General features: G+C 38.0%; 1 protein-coding gene across 4 annotated transcripts in view; it reads left to right on the top strand.

The window, feature by feature from the left end:
- MLLT3 (MLLT3 super elongation complex subunit) overlaps positions 1–25,737 on the top strand; it is a 250,965-nt gene that overhangs the window by 175,108 nt on the left and 50,120 nt on the right. For all 4 annotated transcript variants that reach the window (XM_061199095.1, XM_061199093.1, XM_061199094.1 and 1 more), the window contains exon 5: positions 10,402–11,100. In XM_061199095.1, the coding sequence (XP_061055078.1) occupies positions 10,402–11,100 (699 nt within the window). The remainder of the gene's footprint in view (positions 1–10,401; positions 11,101–25,737) is intronic.

Here is a 25,737-nt window from a genome sequence, read left to right as displayed (position 1 = left end):
GTATCTCTTTTATATACTCACCACTCTTGGAATTTTCTTTTATTTTTTTAATAAGCTCCACAATGAAGAGTTTTGTATTATCCGATATCTAATTGTATTTGCAAAGAGTCCACTATATTGCCAAATTAAAAGGATTTTCCCCCCACTGAAACCATGGTATGTCTAGCAGTTTCAGCATTGTTGTTTGCATTGTTGGAGACTCAATGAATATGAATTGAATAACTATTGAGAGAAGGTGACAAGACAGCATAACCCTGATTATATTTTCCCCTTGTATAATTGTGTCTCTCTTTGGGTTTTTTATTTATGCAATAGATTGAATTTTTATGTGTCAGGCACCGTTTTTCATCTTATACTTCCAGGTACTCTATTGTGATTAGTATTATACATTAAACATTGAAGGTCGACTCTTCTTTGTGAGTAACGATTACTTATCAAGGCTCATTGTCAGAATTCCAGCTAGTACTGAAAGAGAAGACCAAAATGATTTGGCGAATATGTTTTAAAGCTTGTTTAAGAAAACGGAAATTATACAAAGCTAAGTATACATAAACCTAGAAAGAGAAGTGATATAATTATTACTTTGAGTTTCTAGTTTCAAGCCACAAAAGTAAACAGAAGTTTGCTTGAAACTGCAAAGTCTTCTAAATATAACTTACTGTTAACAGTACTTAATTATAATTTAGACTTAAAGCCATAGCAAGTCAGGGGATAGTATATACCTACGACCATTTTATTATTTATTTATTTATTTTGAAAGGAGTCCCAGGTTTTTTTAAAATTTATTTTTCTTAATTAATTAATTAATTAATTTATTTATTTTTGGCTGTGTTGGGTCTTTGTTGCTGCGCGTGGGCTTTCTCTAGTTGCAGTGAGCGGGGGCTACTCTTCGTTGTGGAGCGTGGGCTTCTCATTGTCGTGGCTTCTCTTGTTGCGGAGCATGGGCTCTAGAGCACAGGCTCAGTAGTTGTGGCACATGGGCTTAGTTGCTCCGTGGCACGTGGGATCTTCCCGGACCAGGAATCGAACCCTTATCCCCTGCATTGGCAGGTGGATTCTTAACCACTGCGCCACCAGGGAAGTCCTAAATAGGACCATTTTAAATGAGATTGGATTCTGAAGTAAAAGTATTTTTTAGTACATAGAGCATAGCTGAAACTAGTCATTTGAGAAAGGAAGACTTTTAAAATTTATCTACTTGGAATATTATTTTGTAAAATATTGAATATTCTTGCCAAATGATACTTTACAGTTAAATTTCATATTTACATGCAGATACAGTACTTGAAGATATTTTTAATATTGAGGAAGACTTTTATTAAGTTTACTCTTAATGCTTTTGAACAGAACGGTAGGGAAATGAAAATTTAACTGCTTTTAATTCTGTTCACTTTAGAACTGAAAGAAATTTTTTCAGTTGTTTCCATTTCTCAATTGTGAATATGATTTATAAATTTTATCTTCTTCATCTTTTAATGATCTTAGTACAATGAATAAAATTCAAAATGCAACCTAAGTATCCTAAGCTAAATTTGTAGCTTAGAGCTTGATTGTAGTTTGCTTAAAAAAAAAAAGAAAGAAGGAAAAGATAACGTTGAAACCACATCAGAAGGAAAACGGAATTTTTTTAAAAAACACAGGAAGATAGCAGTCACATAGTTGAATAGCTTCTCTTTTTACTTTTCTAACACAAAATTTATTTCACAAAATCTCTGAAGTGCAAATGGGTACATGAAAGAGGAGAGATGTAAAAGTACTTTTGGGAGGTTGAAGAAATTTATCTTCTGTCAAAATAGTGCATTTACATGGTTTAAAGAATTAACTAGCAAAGGATGGTATTAGAAAAAACCAAAAATCCTATATTGTATTCTTTGCCAATCCTCTTTCCACTTCCTAGAAGGAAGCACTTTAACTTTCTCTCTTTCTGTTTTCTTTTTAAGTTCTAGGGTTACTGCCCAAAGCTTCCAAACTATATGCTTATGCTTCTATTTCTGCATGAGAATTCTAACCTATTTGCTCCATCTCCTTTTCCTCCCAATATAGTACCATTGTTAATTCTTACCTTGGATAAGACTTTCTAGATGTTGAGCTTAGAACTTTATCTCTTGTTTCACTGACCATGGACAGTGTTTCTTGATTCTAAACTTTGTAGGCTCAGGTTATACTAGAGTTTCTTTCTCTTCTCTGTTCATGTTTCTACCTTCCATGTTTGTCATCCATACATTTACTTTTGCATTGTCACAGTTGATAACATTGTGTTATATAATACAAGTCTTAAGTTTTCTGTGCTTGTCTGTAGTAGTAGTAATAATAGTGGTAGTAATTGAAAGCACTTACATAGTTCAGGCTTTGTGCCAAGCACATTGCATGTTTTATATATGTTATTTTTATAATACATACATATATATACACACAGGTACTTTACATATATTAAACTTACTTAATCATCAAGTTGACCTTGATGGTATAGGTAATATTATGGTCTCCAGTTTACTGACAAGGAAATTTAAGACACTTAGTAAGTGGTAAAGCTGAGTAGGTTAAAATGTAAAAATTGAAAATCAGTAAATGTTGTTTACAGCTATGACTGTAAAAGTTACCACTGTTAAGATGTATACTGTTATCATATCTTCTTTCTTATATAGCCATTTATTTTGTGGTTTTAAAAATTATTGTTTTTCTTTATCGCTTCCTTGTTTTTGTGCTAAAATTCCCAAATTTCCTCTCTTTCCAAATAACTCGTATGGAGGCCCTTATAGGATCCCTCCAGTTTTCTTATTCAGTGACCTCCCCAAACCCACCCTTTTTGGAGGTGAGCATTTATTTTATGCGAACACTACAAATTTTTGTCATTTCAAATTATGTAATGGGGAAGATTTTTACATTGATTTTGAAAACATTGAATTATGAGAGAAATGTGTCTTATAGTTTTGTAATACTCTTTAAGATAATTAAAGATAACGTGTTCTGCAGGAATATTATAGGAAAGGTTGATTTTCTAATATCAAATAAGCCTCTGGACACAAATGTTTTAATGTCTGTCAAGTTTGAAATATTTATTTGGTAAAAAAAGAATCGAAGTTTAAGCCACTCGAAACGTATACAGGAAGAGCCTCTGATTTCAAAATTAGTTATTTGCTACCTGCCCAAAAGTAATATGTTGTACCCCCTCTACTGGAACTAAATAGGACTTCCTTATATAGTTATGCTTAGATGGCAGGCAGGTTCAATGTTGTTCTTTTAAGGCCACTGAGTTCCTCTCCCTTTCTTCCCATCCTTCTTTCATTTACAGCTCAGGCTGTATTGGCAAGATTAACAGTTGGTTTTGAAACCAACTGCCCTTCTGAGAGTCAATAGAAGCGTAGTGGTTGAGAGTATGGGCATTGAAACCAGACTACTGGAACTTGAATCTCAGCGGGGGTATATTGTAGCGTTCTCTCAACTTCCTGGTGGAGTATCACCTTCAAGAATAGTACAACATTATTAAAAAATCAAAACACGTAAAACATTCCAGAGCATTGAGTCCTATAATGGCAGGCTTTTCTTTTTCCTTCTTGTATGTGTAAATATTTCATGTTCTTTTTATGTACAGGCTATTTAGATTGTTATTGAATGAAAGACCCTTGTTACTATTCTCAAATGCCATTTCATTTCCATTTGTGCAGTGTTCTTTCAATCCCCTATCCATTGACTGATAAACGTTAAATTTGGGGCCTTGTTGCCTCTATTTAGCCTTGATGTTTAAGTTTTGATTCTTTTTTAAAATTAGTTCTATTATTTGTGATTGAAATGTTTTCTGCTTCACCATCTTATTGTGTTATAAATTCATTTTTAATAAAACATTTATTGTATGAGTCAAATTGTGCTAAAAGCCTATAAAAATCATCAGCAGTCCACTTTGCTCCGCCCCTTCCCTGAACTCTCTCTCTCAACCATTTTGAACTGTTTGGTGATATCTTCTGGTATTTGCCTACCTATTTTGAAATATTTATAAATTGCTATCCCCTCCTTAATTTTATTCCTTTTATGGTAGATCATGATTTTACGTGTAAGAAATCTTAAATTCAAGAAACTTGACCTCTCTTAGTTGGTTTTAAAAAGTAGATTATAGATCCCCTTTAAATCAGAATTAACTTGTTAAATTTCTCTTTAGAATTTGATTCCTAAGTATACATTTAAGGCCATTATTTTAGAGCAGAAATGTTGGTGAAATTTGTTTCATTTACTTTCTTCATTATATTTGGTATTATATTTGTGGATCTTTTTCTAGTTTCTCAGAGTGGGTGCAAAGTGTATTTTTATGCCTGGTTTCTCTCCTCTCCTTTCCTCGTCTCCTTTTAAGAATAATAAATACAGTAAAGATAATATATTTTATTTTGAGCATATGTTTTCTTATGCCCCTAGATTTTTTATATGAAATGGTCTTATTATTTTCTTTTGACTGATTTCTTTTGTCTTTATTTTTCTAATTTTATTAGAGTATGATCAACCAATACAATCTATTCAGATATTTTTAAAAGATTATTTTAAGTTCATTTTATGATACCTTTATGATTGATTTTTGTCAGTGTTCCATGGGCACGTGTAAAATTGTAAGGTTTATTCAAGAAATTGAAAGTTTTCTATATAATTATTAAATCAAGTGTGTGGATTGTATTAATCAGTTTCACTATATATTCATTTAACTTTATTAGATCTGTCTATTTCTGACAAAGCTGTACTAATTTCTTATTTCATTGAAATATTTTTCAAGTTTTTCTTGCATATTCAATACCCTTTGCTTTATGTAACTTAGCTTTTACATTGTTTACGCTGTTTGGTCATCTTAACCTTGAATTTCACATTGTGTGATATTAGTATAGCACTCATGCTTTCCTTTGGGGGCATTTAGCTGATATTTCTTGGCTCTTCCCTTTATTTTAAACTTTTCTCAGTCATTCAATTTTAAGCATTTTTTATAAACAGTCTGTATCTGACCTTTGTCTTTTTAACTCATCTGACAGCCTGTCTTTTAGTGGGAGAATTCAGCTTTCTTTTAAATTCTAATGAGTGATGCCTGATTTTGTTACTTTTTATCTTGTTCCTTATTTATATTTGTGACTTTTTACATTTTTTTTAAAATTTGGCTTATATTTTCAAGTTGATATTCGTTTCCCAGTTTCCCCTTCTTTATGTTCTGTACTTTTCCATTTCATTATTGGCCACCTTCCTTTTCAGTTGCTCATAGATCCAGTTTTTCCCCCCTGCTTTAACATGAATAATGATACCAACATTTTCCTTCACCTTCAAACACTAATCCTCTCCTTTAATGTTCCTAAATTTCTTTGGAGATAATTTAATTTTTAGGTCCAGATTTTTGTTAGACGTTTGTGTCAAAAATTCATATTGAGCACTTACGTTACATATTCCATATAGTTTATTATCCATTTAGATTTAGTTCTGTATAGAAGGCAAAGTAATTACACTCCTGTTTCTTCTTACATGAAAGGTTTCATTTCTGATTCAGTTATTGTTCCATTAGAATCCCTTCTTAAGTCCTTTCCTTAGATGGAGCGGTAGCTAATGTGATCTTTGAATCCTTAAATTTTGGAAAACACTACTTTCCCACTGAGAGATGTTTGGCTTGTACTGCTTTTTTCCTAGCAATCTAGATGTTACTGTTCTTTCTTTTTAATTCCAATGTTACAAATGAGAAGTCCAATGTTAATTTGATTCTTTCTTTGTATTAAGTAATTATTCTTTCTGGTAGCTTGTAAGGTTTTCTTTTTATCCTTAAAGTTTAGGAATTTTAGTGTGATGTTCTTGAACATGTGCCTTTCCCTTCATTAGTCCTGCCTGGATCTTGGAGTGCCCTGTAAGTTTGCAATTCAATCTCTTCTTTAGTTCATGGAAATTTTCTTTCATATTACTTTAATATATTTTCCTTTTCCCCCTTCTGGAGACTCCTTGGGAACTTTTCCTATATTTGGTATGTTAGTTAGGTTGCCTTAATCTGTTCTTCAAGTCCTTTCTCTTTTTCCTTTATGATTTTCATCTCTTTGTATTTTCAGTTTATGCTTTGAGATTTCTTCCAGTTGGTCCTTCATTCACTCTAATTCATCAGTTAGACCCCATCTTCTCTTTTAATTTATCTACTGAATTATTCACCTTAAAGATTTTACTTCTTTAAATTTTCATCTAGTTAATTTTCTAAAATTATGTAGAAATTATTTTTTGCTCTCTACTTGACTCTCCTTATGTAGTCATACTATTTTTGGACTCAGTATTTTGTCTCTATCCTTCAGGAGATCTGTTAGGTCTGCTCTCTCCCACTGTCTCCTGTCATTAGGTATGTTGTTTATATGTGCATTGGGGTTCAGGTTGAGCTGTTAGGGGACCTTAGTTTGTTTTAATCCTATAAGGGATGGAAGGTCCAGGCATCTCAGCCTGCGCTATAGCAGCAGGCATGTTGTATATTTCATGTGTACTTGGAGGACCTTGTCCCTTCCTTCTGGTCTTCTTGCATTCCTAGCTTCAGGCGTAGAGGGGACTCTCTCTCCTCTTGAGTGCCCCCTGAGCACTTTTGGGGCCAGGAAGACTGGCCACACTTGTGCAGTTATGTATGTGTAGAACTCTTCTGGGTCTTGCTTGATATCCAGAGCAGAGCAAGCCCTACACCAGTTCTCTCTCAAGATGCTTATAATCCCAAGGTCACATTCTTCAGGCCCCACTCACTACCTGTTGGCCCCTGGAGCTGACTGGTTCAAGAGAGGTAAATGGGTTAGATTTGGGATTGGAGTGGGAGAAGGTAAGTCAAATTCAAGGTTCTTTTTCTCCCCAGAATCCTGAATTTTTATACTTTAGTCATAGCCCCAGTTGGGATTTCATCCCTCTGTGCCATTTATCATGTGTTTAATGGCATTACAGAAGAAATTTCAATTTGGAAAGCCATATTTGACTGTCATGGTTTTCCCCACCCCTTCCTATGTATAACGTCTTGGACTATACTACAGTTTCTAGAAAGTGTCCTTTAAAGATGTGTTTTGGACAAATAAACTCTTTTTGGAGAGTTTATTGGTTTTAGATACATAAAACTCTTCTGGGGGAGTTTATTTGTCCATTTCAAATTTTATTAAACAACATATGAATGATCTGAATAGCTTACACAACACAGAAGTCAGTTAGGGTAGGACAGAGACCAAAAATAAGAGGATAGGAAGATGAAGAAATAGGAGCTGGAGAAAGAATCACCTTTGAGTTATCAGTGGTGCTAAGAAGAAGACATGGTGATAACATGGAAATTGAAAGTCACATATAATCAGAAAACCTTAGTCTGGCCAATAGTTGCAACCTGTTCTTTTCTTAAGCCACTTACTGGACTTGCTGACAAGTAGTAGTAGAAGAGATTATAAATTAAAGGGACCCATTCTGTTCCAGAAAATTAAAACAAGGAAGCATTCAGTAGAATCTCAGTGGATGAAAGAAAATACTGTACCCTATATTCACAGGTTGTAAAGTTAGTACAAATATATGTATATTTATGTTTAAACAGTCATTGGCCTTAAATATTTGAGATTTGAATTATGTACACATGCTCTCCCTATATTGATATTCAGTTTGTCCTAATCAGCCTTAGGCAAAGAGAATTTGAATTATACAACATGTGTAAACTTTATGTTGAATGGTAATTAGTCTGTGCTGCTTAGTGGCACTTAATGTTGAGGTTAATAGTTCAGTAAAAAATTTTAAAAGCCAGTGACTTGATCCTCAATTTGTATGGGATAGATAGGCTGAGAATCAGTGAAAGCTTTTATTCTGTGTCAGTAACAATTTAATTCCTGACGTATCTAAGCCTCTGTTTTACATTTATTACATGTATGACTATGGAGGCAGGTGATGTACATTTGAACTTTGCCATTTATCACAGGCCCAGGCCAAAGAAAATGTAGCCCTCTAGAATAGAAACTGTTCTCTCAGTTATTGTTATTTTCTAAATTTTTGTCTTGGGTGTTTTTATGGAATATGTTTCCCTTGTTAACTCTGAGTTGCTTTAGCTTAAAGAATGCTTTTTGGTAAAGTGGAAGGAACAAGAATAATTGGGTCACTTGCTTATACCAAGATTTGTTGGGTGGGTGAGAAGGTGACAGTAGGCATTTAATACCTAGACCAACATGAGGAGTAAAGTTATAAAATTTCTTTCGTTTTGTACTTAACATCATATGTATGTAATTAAGATGAGAACTTGAACTTTCTATGACACAAGAATCTGTGTCGTATACCACTATGTACTTTGCCTTAAGAATTCAGTTTGTCCTACAAAAGGATTTTAAAAATAAATCATGGAAGGACCCGTATAGAAGTCCTTTCTGGTGTGTGTGCTGAAATGTTATATTTTTAAATGCTTAATGCTAGAAAATATGTTGGTAGCTTAAATTTGTGTATTTATAAAAATGTATATAATACTCCATGAAGGTTGAATATTAAACAGTAGTGCTTGGGTGTTCTAGAGCCATAATTAGAATACCGTTTGCAAATTGACAAAATTCAGTGGGTCAACAAACCAATTAAAAAAACACTCAAGTATATTAGATTTCAAACTGTTCTCCCTTAATTTAGTTTGTCCATAATACTTTATTTTAATTATTCATAGTATTGCTTAACATGCCAGGAAATGTCTTGTAATAGAATTTATAAAATAATGTCCTTTCAGTAATATGAATATGTACTATCTTTAGCATTCTGCTTTTAAATCTCAGATTAAGGTGTTTTGTAAGGAATTATCTAGTTTAATGGACAAAAACATGTCTTAGTAACTTTATCCATTTTAGAATTTTGAAACCAAATGCTCACTTGGGAAAAATAAATGGAATAATTGGTATATGTCATTTTGTTGTTGAGCAAATAAGACAAAAATTTTTGTAATAAGAAAAAATACATATTCCCACTAACATAGAACAATAATTTTTCATTTTGGGTATGGCTTTATGATGTTAATCTATATATATTTGTTTTTGTTTTTTTGCATAGACCCAGTTAGTAGATTGTTCATTTTCATGAAAAGCATGGCCCTTGCCTACTGTCTTTCCTGTGTCCTGCTAGATATTTAAGGAATACAGTATTGGTTTACATATCATTGGACTGAAGTGGGTAAGTTAGAGGTGAAACATAACAGGCCTGAAGATGTAAATTCTAGTTGAAAATCTGGACATTTAATTGTCTTTGGTTCCATTAGGAGGTGGAAGTAAACAAGAAAGAGCTCTTCTTTTAGTATTGGTGTGGATTTTTGCATGTCCAGGATCTACTTCCGTTTCTTATTCTTACTATGTGAATGATAGAGGTTCAGAAACATGGTAAGTATGGACTTAGATTGTGTTCCTAGATAGAAAGCTTATTTATAGGTTATATATTCTGAGGTATTTATATGAGTGAAAAAATTGGAACACATTTAAAATGAAATAGGCAGCGATTAACTCTTTCGTCATGATTACACAACCTGATTGCCAAAGACTTTTCAGTCCATTTGATGACCATTAGGTGAAATCTTTGTTCTTTTAGACTTTTCCTTTCTTTTTTCTTTCCTTTTGTTGTTGTCATTGTTGTTGTTGCTAGTGGATGGGAGATGTATTCCTTAACTGAAGTTTGGTCAGAAAAAAAAAACCTGCTTTTTATCTAAAATTGAGAATTATTTTATTTCTTTTTTCGGTTTTGTGATTCTTTATATTAAAAAGTCATTTAAAATTTAATATTATCTGGCCTCACTATGTGACCCTGGCCTGTTTTTCTACCTCCTTCTCAATCTTTGCTGTCGTTGGATGCTGCTCCCTAAATAAAAGCTGTGCTTTGATCCCTCATTGTTTTAGTTCATTCTAGTTCCTGGTCTCCATGGGACTAGAATGAGCTAGGACCTTTTCATTCTTGCCTTTCTAGTAATTACCTGCTTCTCCTGAGGACCTCGTTGAGGTGTTAATTCTCCATAAATCTCTGAATTATTCTTCTCTGCCTCCCCCAACAGAATTAATTTCCTCTCTTCCTTTTATTGTGATAGGTGGCTCCTGCAATAACCGTGAATCATAGATGTGTCATAGTTACTAAGAGTAGGAGCCACGTGTTATCCCGCTTTGTCTCTCCTAGGACAAGTGCATAGTGAACATCTGTTGACTTGAAAGGGTTAGAACTCCATGCTTGTCCTGATTAAGAAAACAGCTTGCCTCGTTCAATTCCTCCATCGCGGTAGCCCACCCTCACTGTTGCTTGCACACCCTGCTCCCACCCGTTCTCTTGAGGTTGTCGGGTTCTGTTCCAATGCGTTTGGGAGCGATCAACGAAGGATCCTTTTGAGGAGCTGTAGTGCGAGGAGACTGGCTTTTCGTCTTCATGGACGTCCCGTTTTGAGAGTTTGCTTTTCTCCCCGCCTTTCCGCAGGACCCCAACAGGAGTACCCACCCCAGCAGCAGCAGCAGCAGCAGCAGTTGTAGCAGCAGCAGCAGCAGCAGTAGCAGCAGCAGCAGCAGCAGCAGTAGCAGCAGCAGCAGCAGCAGCAGCAGCAGCAGCAGTAGCAGCAGCAGCAGTTTTTCCAAGCCTCACAAGTTAACGAAGGAGCACAAGGAAAAACCTTCTAAAGACTCCAGAGAACATAAAAGTGCCTTCAAAGAACCTTCCAGGGATCACAACAAATCTTCCAAAGAATCCTCTAAGAAACCCAAAGAAAATAAACCACTGAAAGAAGAAAAAATCGTCCCTAAGATGGCCTTCAAGGAACCGAAACCCATGTCGAAAGAGCCAAAACCAGATAGTAACTTACTCACGATCACCAGTGGACAGCAAGAGAAGAAGCCTCCTAGTAAAAGACCCCCCATTTCAGATTCCGAAGAACTCTCAGCCAAAAAAAGGAAAAAGAGTAGCTCAGAGGCTTTATTTAAAAGTTTTTCTAACGCGCCACCGCTGATACTCACTTGTTCTGCTGATAAAAAACAGATAAAAGATAAATCTCATGGCAAGATGGGAAAGGTCAAAATTGAAAGTGAGACGTCAGAGAAGAAGAAATCAACTTTACCGCCATTTGATGATATCGTGGATCCCAATGATTCCGACGTGGAGGAGAATATGTCCTCTAAATCTGATGTGAGTAGTCTGGCTGGTTTTCCTCCTTTCCCTTATTAGTTTTCCAATTTTATTTCCGATAGCTTCAGCATAAAGACAGAGGAAGGAGAATGACAGTTGCGCCAGAAAATGGTAGCATGGAAGGAGACATGGCCTAGAAATGAATTTCCTTAACTAATGGAAAGAAGGAAATGAAATCATTAAGGAATCTGCAGACTTGTAGGCTATGATTTAAGTTGTTAAAGGAAAGATATGTCCCAGAGTATAATAATGGGTCATTTGAATAGCAGCAGAAAAATCTAGATGCTCATCAGAGCTTAGTTACTATGCTTTCCAGTGACTGCTGGTTTAGGAAAGTGAGAAGAGTGCAATGAAAGTAGAATACACCAGAAAATAAATTTTAAAAAGAAACAGAAAATATTAGGGTGTAGCTACAATGTTGATCTTTTTTTTTTTTAAACAATTTTCATGCAGTTTATTTTTATTTTTTTTAATTTTATTTATTGTTTATTTGTTTATTTTTGGCTGTGTTGGGTCTTCGTTTCTGTGCGAGGGCTTTCTCTAGTTGCGGCAAGCGGGGGCCACTCTTCATCGCGGTGTGCGGGCCTCTCACTGTCGCAGCCTCTCTTGTTGCAGAGCACAGGCTCCAGACGCGCAGGCTCAGTAGTTGTGGCTCACGGGCCCAGTTGCTCCGCGGCATCGGCAAGCAGATTCTCAACCACTGCGCCACCAGGGAAGCCCCAGTGTTGATCTTTTTGATCAGTGTAATGAAGTAATTTGTTTACATAGATCGAAAACTGGTGATAGTATTTTTTAATACTTTTATCAAGGCAAAATTGATATAACAATATACTGTATGTTTAAAATGTGTGATTTGATACATTTTGATGTTTATATGTGTCATGAAACCAGGTAGTGGTATTTTGAAAATGAAATATTTAATTTTTTCCCCTATTGTATAACCACTGATTTGGAAGGGGCAGGGTATATATCTTCATTACAAGGTTTGCTAATGGGTAGGATTATCTTTTGTGGGTTCCTAAAAGAACATTTGGCCATCTGATAATCCCCCAAAATATTATTTGGTGTTGGGATTTAAACTTTTTTTTTGGCCTGCATTGGGTCTTCGTTGCCGTGCGCGGGCTTTCTATAGTTGCAACGAGCGGGGGCTACTCTTCGTTGTGGTGCGCGGGCTTCTCATTGTGGTGGCTTCTCTTGGTGCGGAGCACGGGCTCTAGGCGCATGGGCTTCAGTAGTTGTGGCACGCGGGCTCTAGAGCTCAGGCTCGGTAGTTGTGGCGCACGGGTTTAGTTGCTCCGCGACATGTGGGAACTTCCCGGACCGGGGCTCAAACCCATGTCCCCTGCATTGGCAGGCGGATTCTTTTTTTTTTTTTTTTTTTTTTTTTTTAAAAAAAACAGATTTATAGAATTGCCGTTACATGATGCTATCTTTTATTTTTAATTTAATTTAATTTTATTTTATTTATTTTTGTCTATGTTGGGTCTTCGTTTCTGTGCGAGGGCTTTCTCTAGCTGCGGCAAGCGGGGGCCACTCTTCATCGCGGTGCGCGGGCCTTACACTATCGCGGCCTCTCTTGTTGCGGAGAACAGGCTCCAGACGCGCAGGCTCGGTAATTGTGGCTCACGGGCCCAGTTGCTCTGTGGCATGTGGGATCTTCCCAGACCAGGGCTCGAACCCGTGTCCCCTGCATTAGCAGGCAGATTCTCAACCACTGCCCCACCAGGGAAGCCCGTGGCAGGCGGATTCTTAACCACTGTGCCACCAGGGAAATCCCGAGATTTAAACTTATAATTACCATTTCTCAGAGTTGGAAGGGAATTTCAGGTTACCTATTCTAACCTCCTACCAATGTAAGAAATCCTACACTTCTAGTGACAGAACTGTTAGTAATTCAAGTATTCCATTCTATTTCTGGAGAATGAACATTATTTACCATGAAGTTATCTCCTCCTCACTTCCCTTTTTTCTCTAGCTTTGGCCTTCTACTGTTACTTATCAGTTATGATCGGTCCCAGTAATCTCTTTAATTTCAGTTGTCAGTATTTCTAGACAACGGTCAAGGAAGATGTCTGGCTAAAAATTGCTGGCCATTTTAGAACACTTCTCTTTCTTTCCCATAGGGAGGCTCCACAAAAGTTCCTAATTCAAATGCTGGCAAGGGCTAGGAGGCCTTAGCAGATTCTCTCTTCTCCATTTGCCCCATTCTGGGTAGAAAGGCAGCCAGGATTAGGACATGGCATCAGTACCGATCCCTAGTCATCCAGAGACCACCTCCTTCTCCCCCTCTACTCTCTATAGCTAATCTCAAAATTTTAAATCAAATTAGAGGCAGAGTAGCATATAAAATACTGGAGATGGAGTAATTCGTTCCAGTGTTTGGTAAAGGCCTTAGAGTGATACTTTGTGAAATGGAGACGAAAGCCTAATGGGTTTGTCCTAATATCTCAAGCATTTATTTTTTCTTCTTTGCTTTGTACCCCTCCTCTTAATTCACAACTTGCTCTTAATCTAGATGTTCCTTGGAACTTTTTTCGTATGTTTGACTTTTTATTTCAGATCACTCTGAAATGTTCATTGATGCTATTGGGGTGTGACTAGTCTATCAAGATTGTCAAGTTTAGCAACTTTGTCTCTCCATATTCTGTCGTGTTGCAGTTCTTCTAGAACAGAGGTTTTCAAATTGTGGTTTGTGATTTACTAGTGAGCCATGAAATCAATTTAGCATGTCATCACCAGTATTAAAAAAGAAAATCAGAATACATTGCAACTAGTACGGGTAAGTAATGGTTTGTGAAATTTTTATTTCAGAAGCTGTGTGTATTTCTTACGGTAGGTCATCATCAAAATTTTGAAAGACACCTTTCTTGAATGTTTGCTGATTTGTGAGAAGACCAAATAGCATTCATAAAGCACTATTGAATGCGCTTTCTACAGGAAATTATCACAGGTGATCTTCCTCTTTAGCTAATTCTGTGTATTCTTATTTTTGTTTGTCTCTTGCTCCCTCCCTTTTATATATGATTTATAAGGTATGACTTTTCCTAAACATCATGTTCAACTTGATAGGTTTATCCAAAGCAATACCTTGCAAAATCTTCTGGAATGAAGAGTGAGAATTGTAATTCCATACAGTAGGTAGCAAATTTTCAAGATGATTCATGACGTGTCAGAGCCACCTATCCAGTGACCATAACAGGAGTTTTTGTAATGTGGTTTGCATATCATTAATGAGAAAGCCTCTAAAGACTTTTGGGTATTATTTGGGTATAAAACCCAACAACTGTACTTTCCTTATTAGTTTGGTAGTAATGCTTTTATTGTTGCTGCTTTGGTTTAATCTTCTAAATATAGGTGGTAGAGCAGAAGAGAATTGACAGAAGTGGTTCCAAGTAATCCAGCGCCCAAAAGACTTTCTGTGAACGAAGGAAGATAGAGGAGGGCTGAAATTCCCTTTCTCCAGTGGTAAAGGTAGCCTGTGTTTGGCCTTCCTCTTACTTGGTGTCCCTCCTGTGGTTAAGACCGAAGGAGCAGGAAGCAATTGTAATGGAGAGAACTAAGCACCCCATAGTCTCCCTTGGCAAGGAACTGATTGGATAGCTTGGGACAGGCCCACCTTCAGGGGGCACCATTCACATTGTCCTGGTGGTGAGTGTGTCTGCATCTGAGTAAGTAGGATTAGATGACCTGATCTGTCGAAGGACCTTTACAGCTTCATTATTTGAATATGAGCCAGATTTATGTTCATTCGTGGAGGGCGGGGTAGAGGGTAATTTTAGACCTAGCAGGCAGAGATCATGGACTTTGGAAACAGAAGAAGGACACAAAAAGAAATTGGACGAGTGTGAAGAATTGGGAAGGACCAGGGAAAAAAGGTTATTCACCTGGTATGTCTGTAAAGAAAATATCTTGCCTTGGTACAGGTTAGTTACGATTAAAAGGAAGAACTTTTTAAAGAAGCTTTTCCATAATTAAGTTAGATTCAGGTTTTATATAAAAATAAAAATCAGTGCTATTAAGATGGATTGGGAAGCTTAGATTGTTGATTCGTATGGTTCTTCTCAGTTACGATTTTTATATACTTTGTATGTGAGTAGAGAAAAAAGAAGTGGTGTAGCCATGGTTTATATGCCTGCATGATTTTTGAGGAATCACTTATTTGTTGATGAGTATGTAGGTAGGTAGGTAGTAAAGTAATCAAATAATTAGGAGTATGCACTCTGGTGTCAGACAAGCTGTGTTTTGAATCCCAGCTCCACCATTGATCTTAGTTAAACGATTTGACCTTCTATATTTCTTAGTTTCTTTTTTTGTGAAATAGAGATCATAATAGCCTTTACTTTGTAGGATTATTGTGAAAATAGTCAATCCGGGTAAATCACTTAACATACTAATCAAAAAATGTTATGAGGGACTTCCCTGTTGGAGCAGTGGTTAAGAACCCGCGTGCCAATGCAGGGGACACAGGTTCGAGCCCTGGTCCGGGAAGATCCCACATGCCGCGGAGCAACTAAGCCTGTGCACCACAACTACTGAGCCTGTGCTCTAGAGCCCGCGAGCCACAACTGCTGAGCCCGCGCGCCGCAACTACTGAAGCCCGTGGGGTCTAGGGCCCATGCTCCGCAACAAGAGAAGCCACCGCAGTGAGAAGCCCACGCACCGCAAAGAAGAGTAGCCCCTGCTCACCACACTAGAGAAAGCACGCGGGCAGCAACAAAGAGCCAACGCAGACAAAAATAAATTAAAACAAAAAATGTTATGAGCCATTTGTTACATGATTTGGCTTCTGGCAGTCTTTATAACCTATAGCTTTGAAAGAGTTTTTTTTTTAAAGATTTACTTATTATTTATTTATTTATATTTATTTTTGGCTGCATCAGCTCTTAGTTGCAGCACACAGGATCTTCGTTGAGGCGTGCAGGATCTTTCTTTATGGCGCTCAGTCTCCTCGTTGCAGCACTCGGGCTTCTCTCTAGTTGTGGTATGCAGGTTTTCTCTCTCTAGTTGTGGCACACAGGCTCCAGGGCGCATGGACTCTGTAGTTGTGGCGCACGGGGTCCAGAGCGCATGGGCTCTGTAGTTTGCAGCACACACAGGCTCTAGTTGAGGCGTGTGGGCTCAATAGGTGTGGCGCTTGGGCTTAGTTGCCCAGTGGCATGTGGGATCTTAGTTCCCTGACCAGGGATCGAACCCGTGTCCCCTGCATTGTAAGGTGGATTCTTTACCACTGGACCACCAGGGAAGTCCCTGAAAGAAATTTGTTGATATTCAAAAATACAGCAGAATTCTAGTGTCCTTTTTCAAGAGTGGGTTAAATGTTTTAAAAGAGAAAAAGTACTTGGAATATATGTCACATTCCTCTGAATTTTGTCTTGAGGAGGTATATGACCTTGATATTGATGTGCATGTGTAACATGGAAAAATACAGGACAGAGCATCTCAGTTTTATTTATTTATTTATCTATCTATTTTTAACTTTTTTAAAAATAATTTATTTATTTATTTATGGCTGTGTTGGGTCTTCGTTGCTATGTGTGGGCTTTTCTCTAGTTGCGGCGAGCGGGGGCTACTCTTCGTTGCGGTGCGCGGGCTTCTCATTGCGGTGGCTTCTCTTGTTGCGGAGCACGGGCTCTAGGCGCGTGGGCTTCAGTAGTTGTGGCATGCAGGCTCAGTAGTTGTGGCTCACGGGCTCTAGAGCGCAGGCTCAGTAGTTGTGGCGCACGGGCTTAGTTGCTCCGCACCATGTGGGATCTTCCCGGACCAGGGCTCAAACCCGTGTCCCCTGCATTGGCAGGTGGATTTTTAACCATTGTGCCACCAGGGAAGTCCCAGCATCTCAGTTTAAATCAATAGTTAAGCCAAAGTTTCCCAGGATCTTTTAGCTTTTTAATTAAATGAGATAAAGGGCAAGGACTTACCTAGTACTGCATTGGTAGGCACTTGGTAGATTTTTTTTTATTGCTGTTACTATTAAATCATTTTTTAGGATGTCTTCTTTTATCTTTGGATTAATATTAATATAACTGAAAGAGTAATTTTTAAATAGGATTTGAAATTCCTGAGATGTTTCTCATTTTATAAAGAACTCTAATATTGTCACATGAAAGTCCATCAGTAATTTTCCTTTACAGAAGAATTCAGGAGGAGGCAGGGGGAGGGCGGGGAGGGAGGCGGAAGGACTGTTTTATAGTGGGTGAGCGTTTAGCAAAGACTGAAAACATGATAAGGGCCCGTTTTTGTTATGTATGTAAATGTTAGCATTAAGAATATTTTGCATTCAAGAACTTAGGTAATTCCATTAGAGTAAAGCTGTTCTTGGTTGAGGAATTCATCTGTTTGTGGCCATAATGGTCACTTATGGCAAGTGACTGTTCTTACTAGTCACTGGCGCTAACTAGCAGCTAGAAAGGGTGAGGCTCTGAGTGTATCTGGGTGAACTAAAAGTTTGTAATTGTGTTTTGCATTAACCTGTTTAAACTTTAATCGAGAATAAAAAAAACAAACATCCTTTACCCTTCCTGTAATCCCCTAGTTTTTGTTTTTCATGTAACTCTGCTTCTAAAGAGAAGTTTGTTGAGTTGATCTTGTTTTGTGATATGAGGAAGTTTAGTATTCATAGCAGAGAAGGGGAAAAAAACAGTAAAAGAAAATTGAAATAACCATTTATGATCAGATTTGGTTATGGTAGTAATTTCCTTATTGTTGCCTTCACTTTTTTTTCACCTTGCTTTGTAGAGATTTAATTGTAATTTAAAAGTGCAGAAGTTAAAAGTTTTAATTGTCTTTCCTTGTAAATGGTCAGACTACATTTGGTAAAATGTTACCCTCTTCAACCTGAAGTGTGAGAAATGAAATTGTAATCGTGTCTTGATAGTTTGGCTTACCAAAGTGTTTTCCTGGATAAAATCTTGAGAGAAAGATGAAATCTCATCAAATGGAGTGGGTTTTCCCAAGGGTGGGTGGTGGTTCAGATACAGGGTAAAGACTGCAAACCACCTTAGCAGAAGTTTCTTTGGAAAAGAAAAAAAGGAAGGAGAAGGAAAAAGAAACTTTCCTCCTTTTGTGGTGCCTCATTTCCTCCAGCCCCACCCTGTGCCTTGCCGTGCTTACCCTGTCTGGAGCTGGCAGTAAATGTCCTGCTGTTGAAGCACTGTCCTCAGGTTTTTATGTGATGGAAGGTTGTCACAGTCAGAGAAGAAGGTCCTTATTGTGCTTTCAAAGTGGTTTTTTTAATGACTTGTAATTCCAGCACATGCAAGAGCTGTAAAGTCTGTAAGTATGGTGAGTGAGCAGCTAGAGAGGCCCTTCATTAAAGGGCTGCCCTGACCCTCTGGCGGGGGGCGGGGGGTTGGGGGCTCTCGTTCTGGACTCCTGTTCTCTGCATTTTATAACTGGAAGTAAACATACCTGAAGGGGTGCAATTCTCCTCTGGTAGATGCAGCCCATTGTGGAACATTCGTTAGCGTAATTGGCAGAAAGTTACCTTTGTTGGATACATGGAGATATTTCACCTGACCTGTTCCTAATGCTTGGTTGTTTGTTGTCTGTGCTAGATGTGATCAGATGGAGGAGGGTGCAGCCTAGTCAATCAACTGATCATTTACTCAGCCACATTCCTCACTTGTTCCAAAAAAGATTTGAAGCAATTAAAAGGGAGATTTTTTAAAAAACTACATTAGAGGCTCTTTCTCTTCCTTGTTTGGGTGCCATACTAAGCCCAAATGGTTTTTCAGTTTTTAAGTTAAATAATTCCTTAGAAGCCCTTAGGTAGCTGAGGGTCATGAACAGACAGGGGGCACTATCATTGAAGAGTTGGTTGTCATCAATAATTGCCAACACCTGGCATTTTCACTTGCTTGTATTGAATTTTATCTCTCTCCCAGTAAATTCCACGAGCCTCCTTCAAGGAAGCTGCATTGCCTATTCAGTGCATTCTTGTTTCTTACTCTAAGGCCCATGATCTTTATGTAATTGTCCTATCTGTCATCTTTAGACACAAAGTCAAAGATGTGACTCAACATGGTCTTTGCATGACTCGCTTTACCATGTCGTCGGGATGCCCGATATTTGTAGCTAAACTTTCCTTTGGTGCTTTCTATGTGCTAGTCACCCTTCTAAATACTTCACTTGTTTTAACTCATTTAACTCGTAAAACAATCTGTGAAATAGACTCTTATTAGCCCCATTTTATAGATGAGGAAACTGAGACTCAAAGGTTAAGAAACTTGGGGGTGAAGCAAATCTTATTTTCCCAGGAATTCCCAATATTATAATTGCAGAGATGTGCTTCATGAAATTGGCATCACTGCTATGAAAGTCTTATTTGTTTGTTTTTTGGCCACACTGAGCAGCATGTGGGATCTTAGTTCCATGACCAGGGATCGAACCCGTGCCCCCTGCAGTGGAAGCGTGGAGTCTTATTAACCACTGGACTGCCAGGGAAGTCCCTTTTTTGTTTTGTTTTGATGAAAGCCTTTGATATCGTATTTCTTGTTCCATTTTTGAATTCTGTTTCTTTGACATGTCTATTGGTTTGGGCTGTACCAACAGCCTTCAGGAGGTGACAGGTTGTCCTCATAGGTGGATTTGGCATACATATTCAGAACTGAGGGACGTGCTATGAAACATCCAGGAACCTCTCACTTCTTATATATATTTGCTTAAAATAAGACAGACCCTCATAGTTCTGAATTTTAACATTATTATAATGTATCATCAGCACTATCTCCCTGCTCTCAGAATTTTCCCCACTTGCTTTTGTGTGAGAATTTATGTTTAACAGAGCTGAGCTGTAATATCAAGCTTTCCCAGAAGGTGCCACCAAATAACAAATGCTGTCCTCCAGTTTGAAGATTCCTTCTTATTGAATCTTCTAGTTCCATTTTGTAATTTCATTTTATAATGTCTCTAAGGTATTCAAAATAACGGGTGTGCTTTCTTTGAATTAGGAGATAAGATAATGCAATGGATTAGTAGAGGGTGGTTTTCTTTTGGTGTCTATGTAATTATTTAACCAAGTTTGAGAAATTGTTCTCAGTGGGTAACAATTTATGACTGTAAACTTTCAAGGCAGTGTCAAGGTCTACAAAGAAAAATTACCCCTAAGAGGCTTCTTTAGGTCACTAGAGGTGACTGCACAGTGAGATGTTCCCAGATAAAGTCAAAGATCCTTCCACTAGGCGAAAGAAAATGGAAAAGCATTTACTAAAGTGTGTGGAGATAAGCAGACTTTTGCCTTTGAATTCTGAAGACATAGGGGATGGGGATGTGTGAGGACTGGGATAGGGAGAAAGTTTCAGAGTCGGTGACACAGAGAAAAGAAAATTTCCTTGCCTTACTTGGTCATGGGAAGAAAATGTATTTATGGGGTCCTCAGATGTTACTTAAGTAAATAAATAAGGTAATTACTAGAGTGCCCTGGTTTGGGACCTTGGTGTTTAGAATCACAGTACTGTTTTTTTGAAAACTAAATTGTTGACCCTTGCTTTATTTTCTGACCCTTCTATTTTTGCTTTAAATATGATAAAGCTGTCATGTCACTTTGAGTAAGTACAAACATTTCCTTCTAAACATGTTTAATTGTTTTTAATATTCTTTAATTATTTTAGTCTTGTTTAATAACATTTGAAAATGTTTATGTACTCCTATATGTAAACCCTGTATTAGGTAGTACAGATGGTACAAAATTAGAATTTAGGCTCAGCTTTGAAGGAAGGGAAGCATGAATTAGTGGAGATGAGAGGTAGGTGGGTAGGAGAAGGCATTCCTGATTGGAGGAAACAACTTGAGAAAAAAAATCACAACTGATGACAAATGTAGACAAGTCTGTGTTGTCCTTACTGAAAATGAAGAGAACTCTTATACACGAATCCCTGCAAGTTAATTTATCAAACTGGATAAATTCCAGTTTGGAATTCCTTGTCAGGAATGAAGGAAACCTTATTGAACTGTACTTCATGTGCGGTGTGTCCTGGACACTTTCACTCTGTAACCTCTTAATTCATCCATACATTGTGTGAGATAGCTTTTTTCCTCATCTTACAGGTGTGAAAGCAGCAGAGCTAGAATTTGAATCCAGGTCTGACCCATGCCAAAGCCCATGCTTTTTCGTACAGTACCATGGATTAAACCTTGTTGAGAGAGAAATCGCATCAAATTAAAACCACTGTGGGACTGATTAAACCTCTTCAAGAAAAAAATCGAATTAGCAGCATTAACTCTCCGACCTTCTGCCTACCTCTGATCCTCTGATAACGTTACCATAGTTCAGTGAAAGGGGGAGAATAAGAAATAAGATGTAGTAGCCACAGTACTTGGGTTCTTGGCTATGAATAATGGGTGCAGGGAGACCTGGCTTTGATTTCCACAGTCCTGATCAACTCATGCTTTATATAATTTTCTAAGCAGCAGAATTGCAGAAAGTTTTGAGAGGTGGTGGTACCTTAGAGCCTATCCAGGGACACTTATTTACCAGTTTATTGACTTACTACGTTTTTTCATACGCCTTATGCCAGAGGCTAGGACACGGCCAGTGTGACTGTGAGAGCTCCCATCTACTATATTGCATTATCTTAAGGTTGTACTCATGGAGGATATAAAGAAGGAACATAGGGCTCCCTTGTCCTGGAACATAGCCATCCCTGGCTAATAAATTATCTTCTCTTCCTGGGCCCAGGAGAGGTAGTCCAGGAGGCACAGCCCTAGAGCATACACTTGGAATCAAAAGATGAGACAGGATCAGCTTACTAGTGGTTAACTGTAAAATGTGGATTTTAATGATAATGATGAGATTATTGATGCAAACTGCCACTCAGGTATTAATTCGCGCAAAAATATTAATTATGTCATAGACAAAGACTTAACCTTTTTACTTGGTAATTTATGAATTGTATTCTACGAAGATCCGGTGTTGGTAGGTGTTCTTGTGAAGATTAAGAGGCAAAGCTATAGTCTAGGAATTTAGTGATTTATAATCCACGGCCACAGTGTAGTTTTTACTCCAGCACGTGTTTTTAAAATGTCATTTTCCACTCGGCCTAACCTTAGATTGTATTAGGAATCAAAGCAAAGTCTTGCTGGAAGTACACCCTGGTTTAAAATGTTTAGTATCTGACAAATTCTACTCGAGGTGACCTGACACGTTTTCAGGATTATAAAGTGTTCACTCTACTTTCAGGTTTCCTCCTCTTTCTCGTTATTTTCCAGGATTGTTTTAATTAAAGGTGAACATCAGACTTGTTGTTGATCTTGTGATGGGTTATTTTAAAGTACTAGGCTATCCAATAATCTTAGGTGAGAGTCATGCCTTACTCTTGCTTACCAAGCCTGCCTTCATGGTCCAGCCACTTTCAGAGACATGCAACAAGTCCCCTCCCTGCTTTTAAAGATAAGCCATGCACAGTCCTCCTTGGGTTGTGTAATAAAACCAGTGAGTCTCATAGATCCCTCCCCCAAAACTAAGGTTTGAAGGAAAGAGGTGGTGTGTCCCATGTTGCCCATCTTTTTATCCTCATCATATTAATAGGTCTGTTGTCTCTCTTTTCTCTTTAGAAAACCTTCCACAGCTTACTATGTACTCTTTTAAAGATTTAAGACCCAATTTGGAAACCATGAACATCTATTTTTAATACAGCATTTACTTCACAATTTAGAAAATTATAGGAATTTTAAAAGCAGGAAGACTTCAGAAATTTCCTTTAACAACTTGTATTTTGCAGAGCAGAACCTGAGGCCAAGTTTCATAACCTGCCCAAGATCATTGCCCCCAAAAAACCTGCCCCTGCTCTCATTGCTCCCCAAAAAGGCCCTAGGAGGCAGGTCCCTAGTTGATGTGCCATTGTCATTTCCAGTTGGAACAGTTTATAATCCTTCTTATGTCCTGTCCTCCCTTCCCCAAACTCTCCTCCACTTGAACATGTTAAACTGCTTCCTAATGAGTGGTTTATTCCCATTAGGCATAAGACCTCTTGGCCCTGCATCTCACTCTGTGTCCCCTTATTGAATGAATGGACCTTACATTTCACATCCTCAGCAGAATCCCCCTGAAAAGCCTCATGCCATGTCTCAGTGAGGGTAGGGTGTTAATCTCAGGGGATATTACAGAGATTACTTGGTGAAAAATTTGATAGACTTGTTCCCTGGTCATCCTTGATTGTCTTTGGGAAAATACCAACCAGAATAATCATGGCTTGGTATATTTCAGGAGAAAAATAAATCACTAGACAAAACAGAAAATGACATATTTACATATCTGGCAAATCAAAGATCTTAATATTGTTTAATAATAAAAACATGGAAAGAGCTTTAAAAACCTCCAGTATGAATGAAGTCTTTACTTGGACAAGCGGATGTTCTTAACAGATGAAACTTGATTCCTGCTCTCTCCTACGCTCCAGTGTCTTCAGGATCTGCCTCTGTGTGCTGTGTTCCCCTTAGTCTCTCTACGAGGGAGAGGCATCCCTCTGAGGCAAACTGAGGCATCCCGCATACCAAACAGCCAGCCTCTCACCCTGCCTCCAACTCTCCAATTAGCCCTGATGCTCTTCAGGCTATAATCCCTTCAATTCCTTTCCTTCACTGACAGACATCTCAAAAGCTTACTTCTCAACCCATTGTGGTCTGGCTTTTCCTCTTGGAAACTATCCTTAAAACTACCACTGGGAAAAGGTCACCAGTGCTTTCCGGATTCTTATGTAGAAAACATCTTCTAAGCATCGGATTTTTACCTTTCCGGCATCTTTGACTTGCTTTTCTGTTCTATTCCTTGGCCCTGTTATACCTACCCTGATCCCTCTGACCATTCTCTGTGAGTCTCCTTTGTCAGCTGATCTTCCTCTACCAACCTTAAGTTGCCATTGCCAGTTTCTTTCTTTTCTATTATATAATCTTTCCCTGGATAATCATTGCTTACCTGTCTCCTGTCTCTTTCCTTTCTCAGACCCTTCTCTATATAGTTATCTATAACACAGACAAATTCTGGAAGGAAATATGCAAAAGGATGTAAAACAACTGGTTAAAATGGTATTATGGGTCATTTTCAAAATATCTTTAATACTGCTGTTTTTAAACAACATCTCCTTGTTTCAAAATCTCAGATCCTATGTGGGCTAAACACTAAATTCTCTTTTCTTTTTGTAATCTTTTATTATGGAGAATTTCAAATATACACAAAATATGCAGAATAGTATCACGAGCCTCCCATTCATTCATCACTCAGCTTCAACAATTATTAACTGATGACCATTCTTGTTTCAACTGTGCCATCTACCCTTCTTCCCCCAGTATAATTTTTAATAAAATCCTAGATGTCGTATTAATTCATTCATAGATATTTCAAAGTGAATCTCTAAAAAATAAGAACTTTTTAAAAACAGAACTAAAATATCACTGTCACATCTGAACAAATTAATAATTCTTTTCTTAAAAATTAATCAATTAATTAATTTATTTTTGGCTGCGTTGGGTCTTCGTTGCTGTGCACGGGTTTTTCTCTAGTTGCGGCGAGCAAGGGCTACTCTTTGTCGTGGTGCGTGGGCTTCTCATTGCGGTGGCTTCTCTTGTTGTGGAGCACGGGCTTCAGTAGCTGTGGCATGCGGGCTCAGTAGTTGTGGCTTGTGGGCTGTAGAGCGCAGGCTCAGTAGTTGTGGCGCACAGGCTTAGTTGCTCTGCAGCATGTGGGATCTTCCCGGACCAGGGCTCAAACTCATGTCCCCTGCATTGGCAGGCGGATTCTCTTTTTTTTTTTTTTTAATAAATTTATTTATTTATCCATTTTTGGCTGTGTTGGGTCTTCGTTTCTGTGTGAGGGCTTTCTCTAGTTGCGGCGAGCGGGGGCCACTCTTCATCGCGGTGCGCGGGCCTCTCACTACCGCGGCCTCTCTTGTTGCGGAGCACAGGCTCCAGACGCGCAGGCTCAGTAGTTGTGGCTCACGGGCCCAGTTGCTCCCCGGCATGTGGGATCCTCCCAGACCAGGGCTCGAACCCATGTCCCCTGCATTGGTAGGCAGACTCTCAACCACTGCGCCACCAGAGAAGCCCTGGCAGGCAGATCCTTAACCACTGCGCCACCAGGGAAGTCCAAATTAATAATTCTTAATATCAAATCTCTAGTCACTGAGCAAATTTCCAGTAGAATCAAAACGTCATAAATTTTCTTTTTGTTCTTACGGTTTGTTTGAATGAGGATCCAAAAAAGGTCCTCGTCTTGCAATTTGTAAAAATGTCTTTTAAGTCCTTTTTAATCTGTAGGTCCTCTCTTATCTCTTTTTTCATGTAAAAGTTCAAGAAAAAAAAAAAAAACTAGGTTGTTTGCCTTATAGAATTTCTCAGTTTGGACTTTGCTGATAGTATCTTTGTGGTGTATTTTCTGTAAATTAGAGGTGTAGCCAGATTTAGGTTAGGTTTTGTTTTGGGGGCAAGACTATTTCATGGATGGAGTTGTTGGCTTTCATCGGGAGGCCTGTAAGGTGAGGTTGTCTCTTGTTTTGTGACATTAGCGCCCATTGATGCTCAGGGCCTAGATGCATTAATTCATTAGGGGTTGTCAGTTGGTGGTATTTTTATTCTACCATTCTTTCTTCACTTATCAGCCAGAACTCACCTATCTAGAGAAACTCTCCCTCTTCTACCCTTTGTTTA

Source organism: Eubalaena glacialis, chromosome 9, assembly GCF_028564815.1.
Source record: "Eubalaena glacialis isolate mEubGla1 chromosome 9, mEubGla1.1.hap2.+ XY, whole genome shotgun sequence".
Taxonomy (NCBI): Eukaryota; Metazoa; Chordata; class Mammalia; order Artiodactyla; family Balaenidae; genus Eubalaena; species Eubalaena glacialis.
The sequence above is the reverse complement of the archived record's forward strand: the minus strand, read 5'-3'. Positions and strand labels throughout refer to the sequence as shown.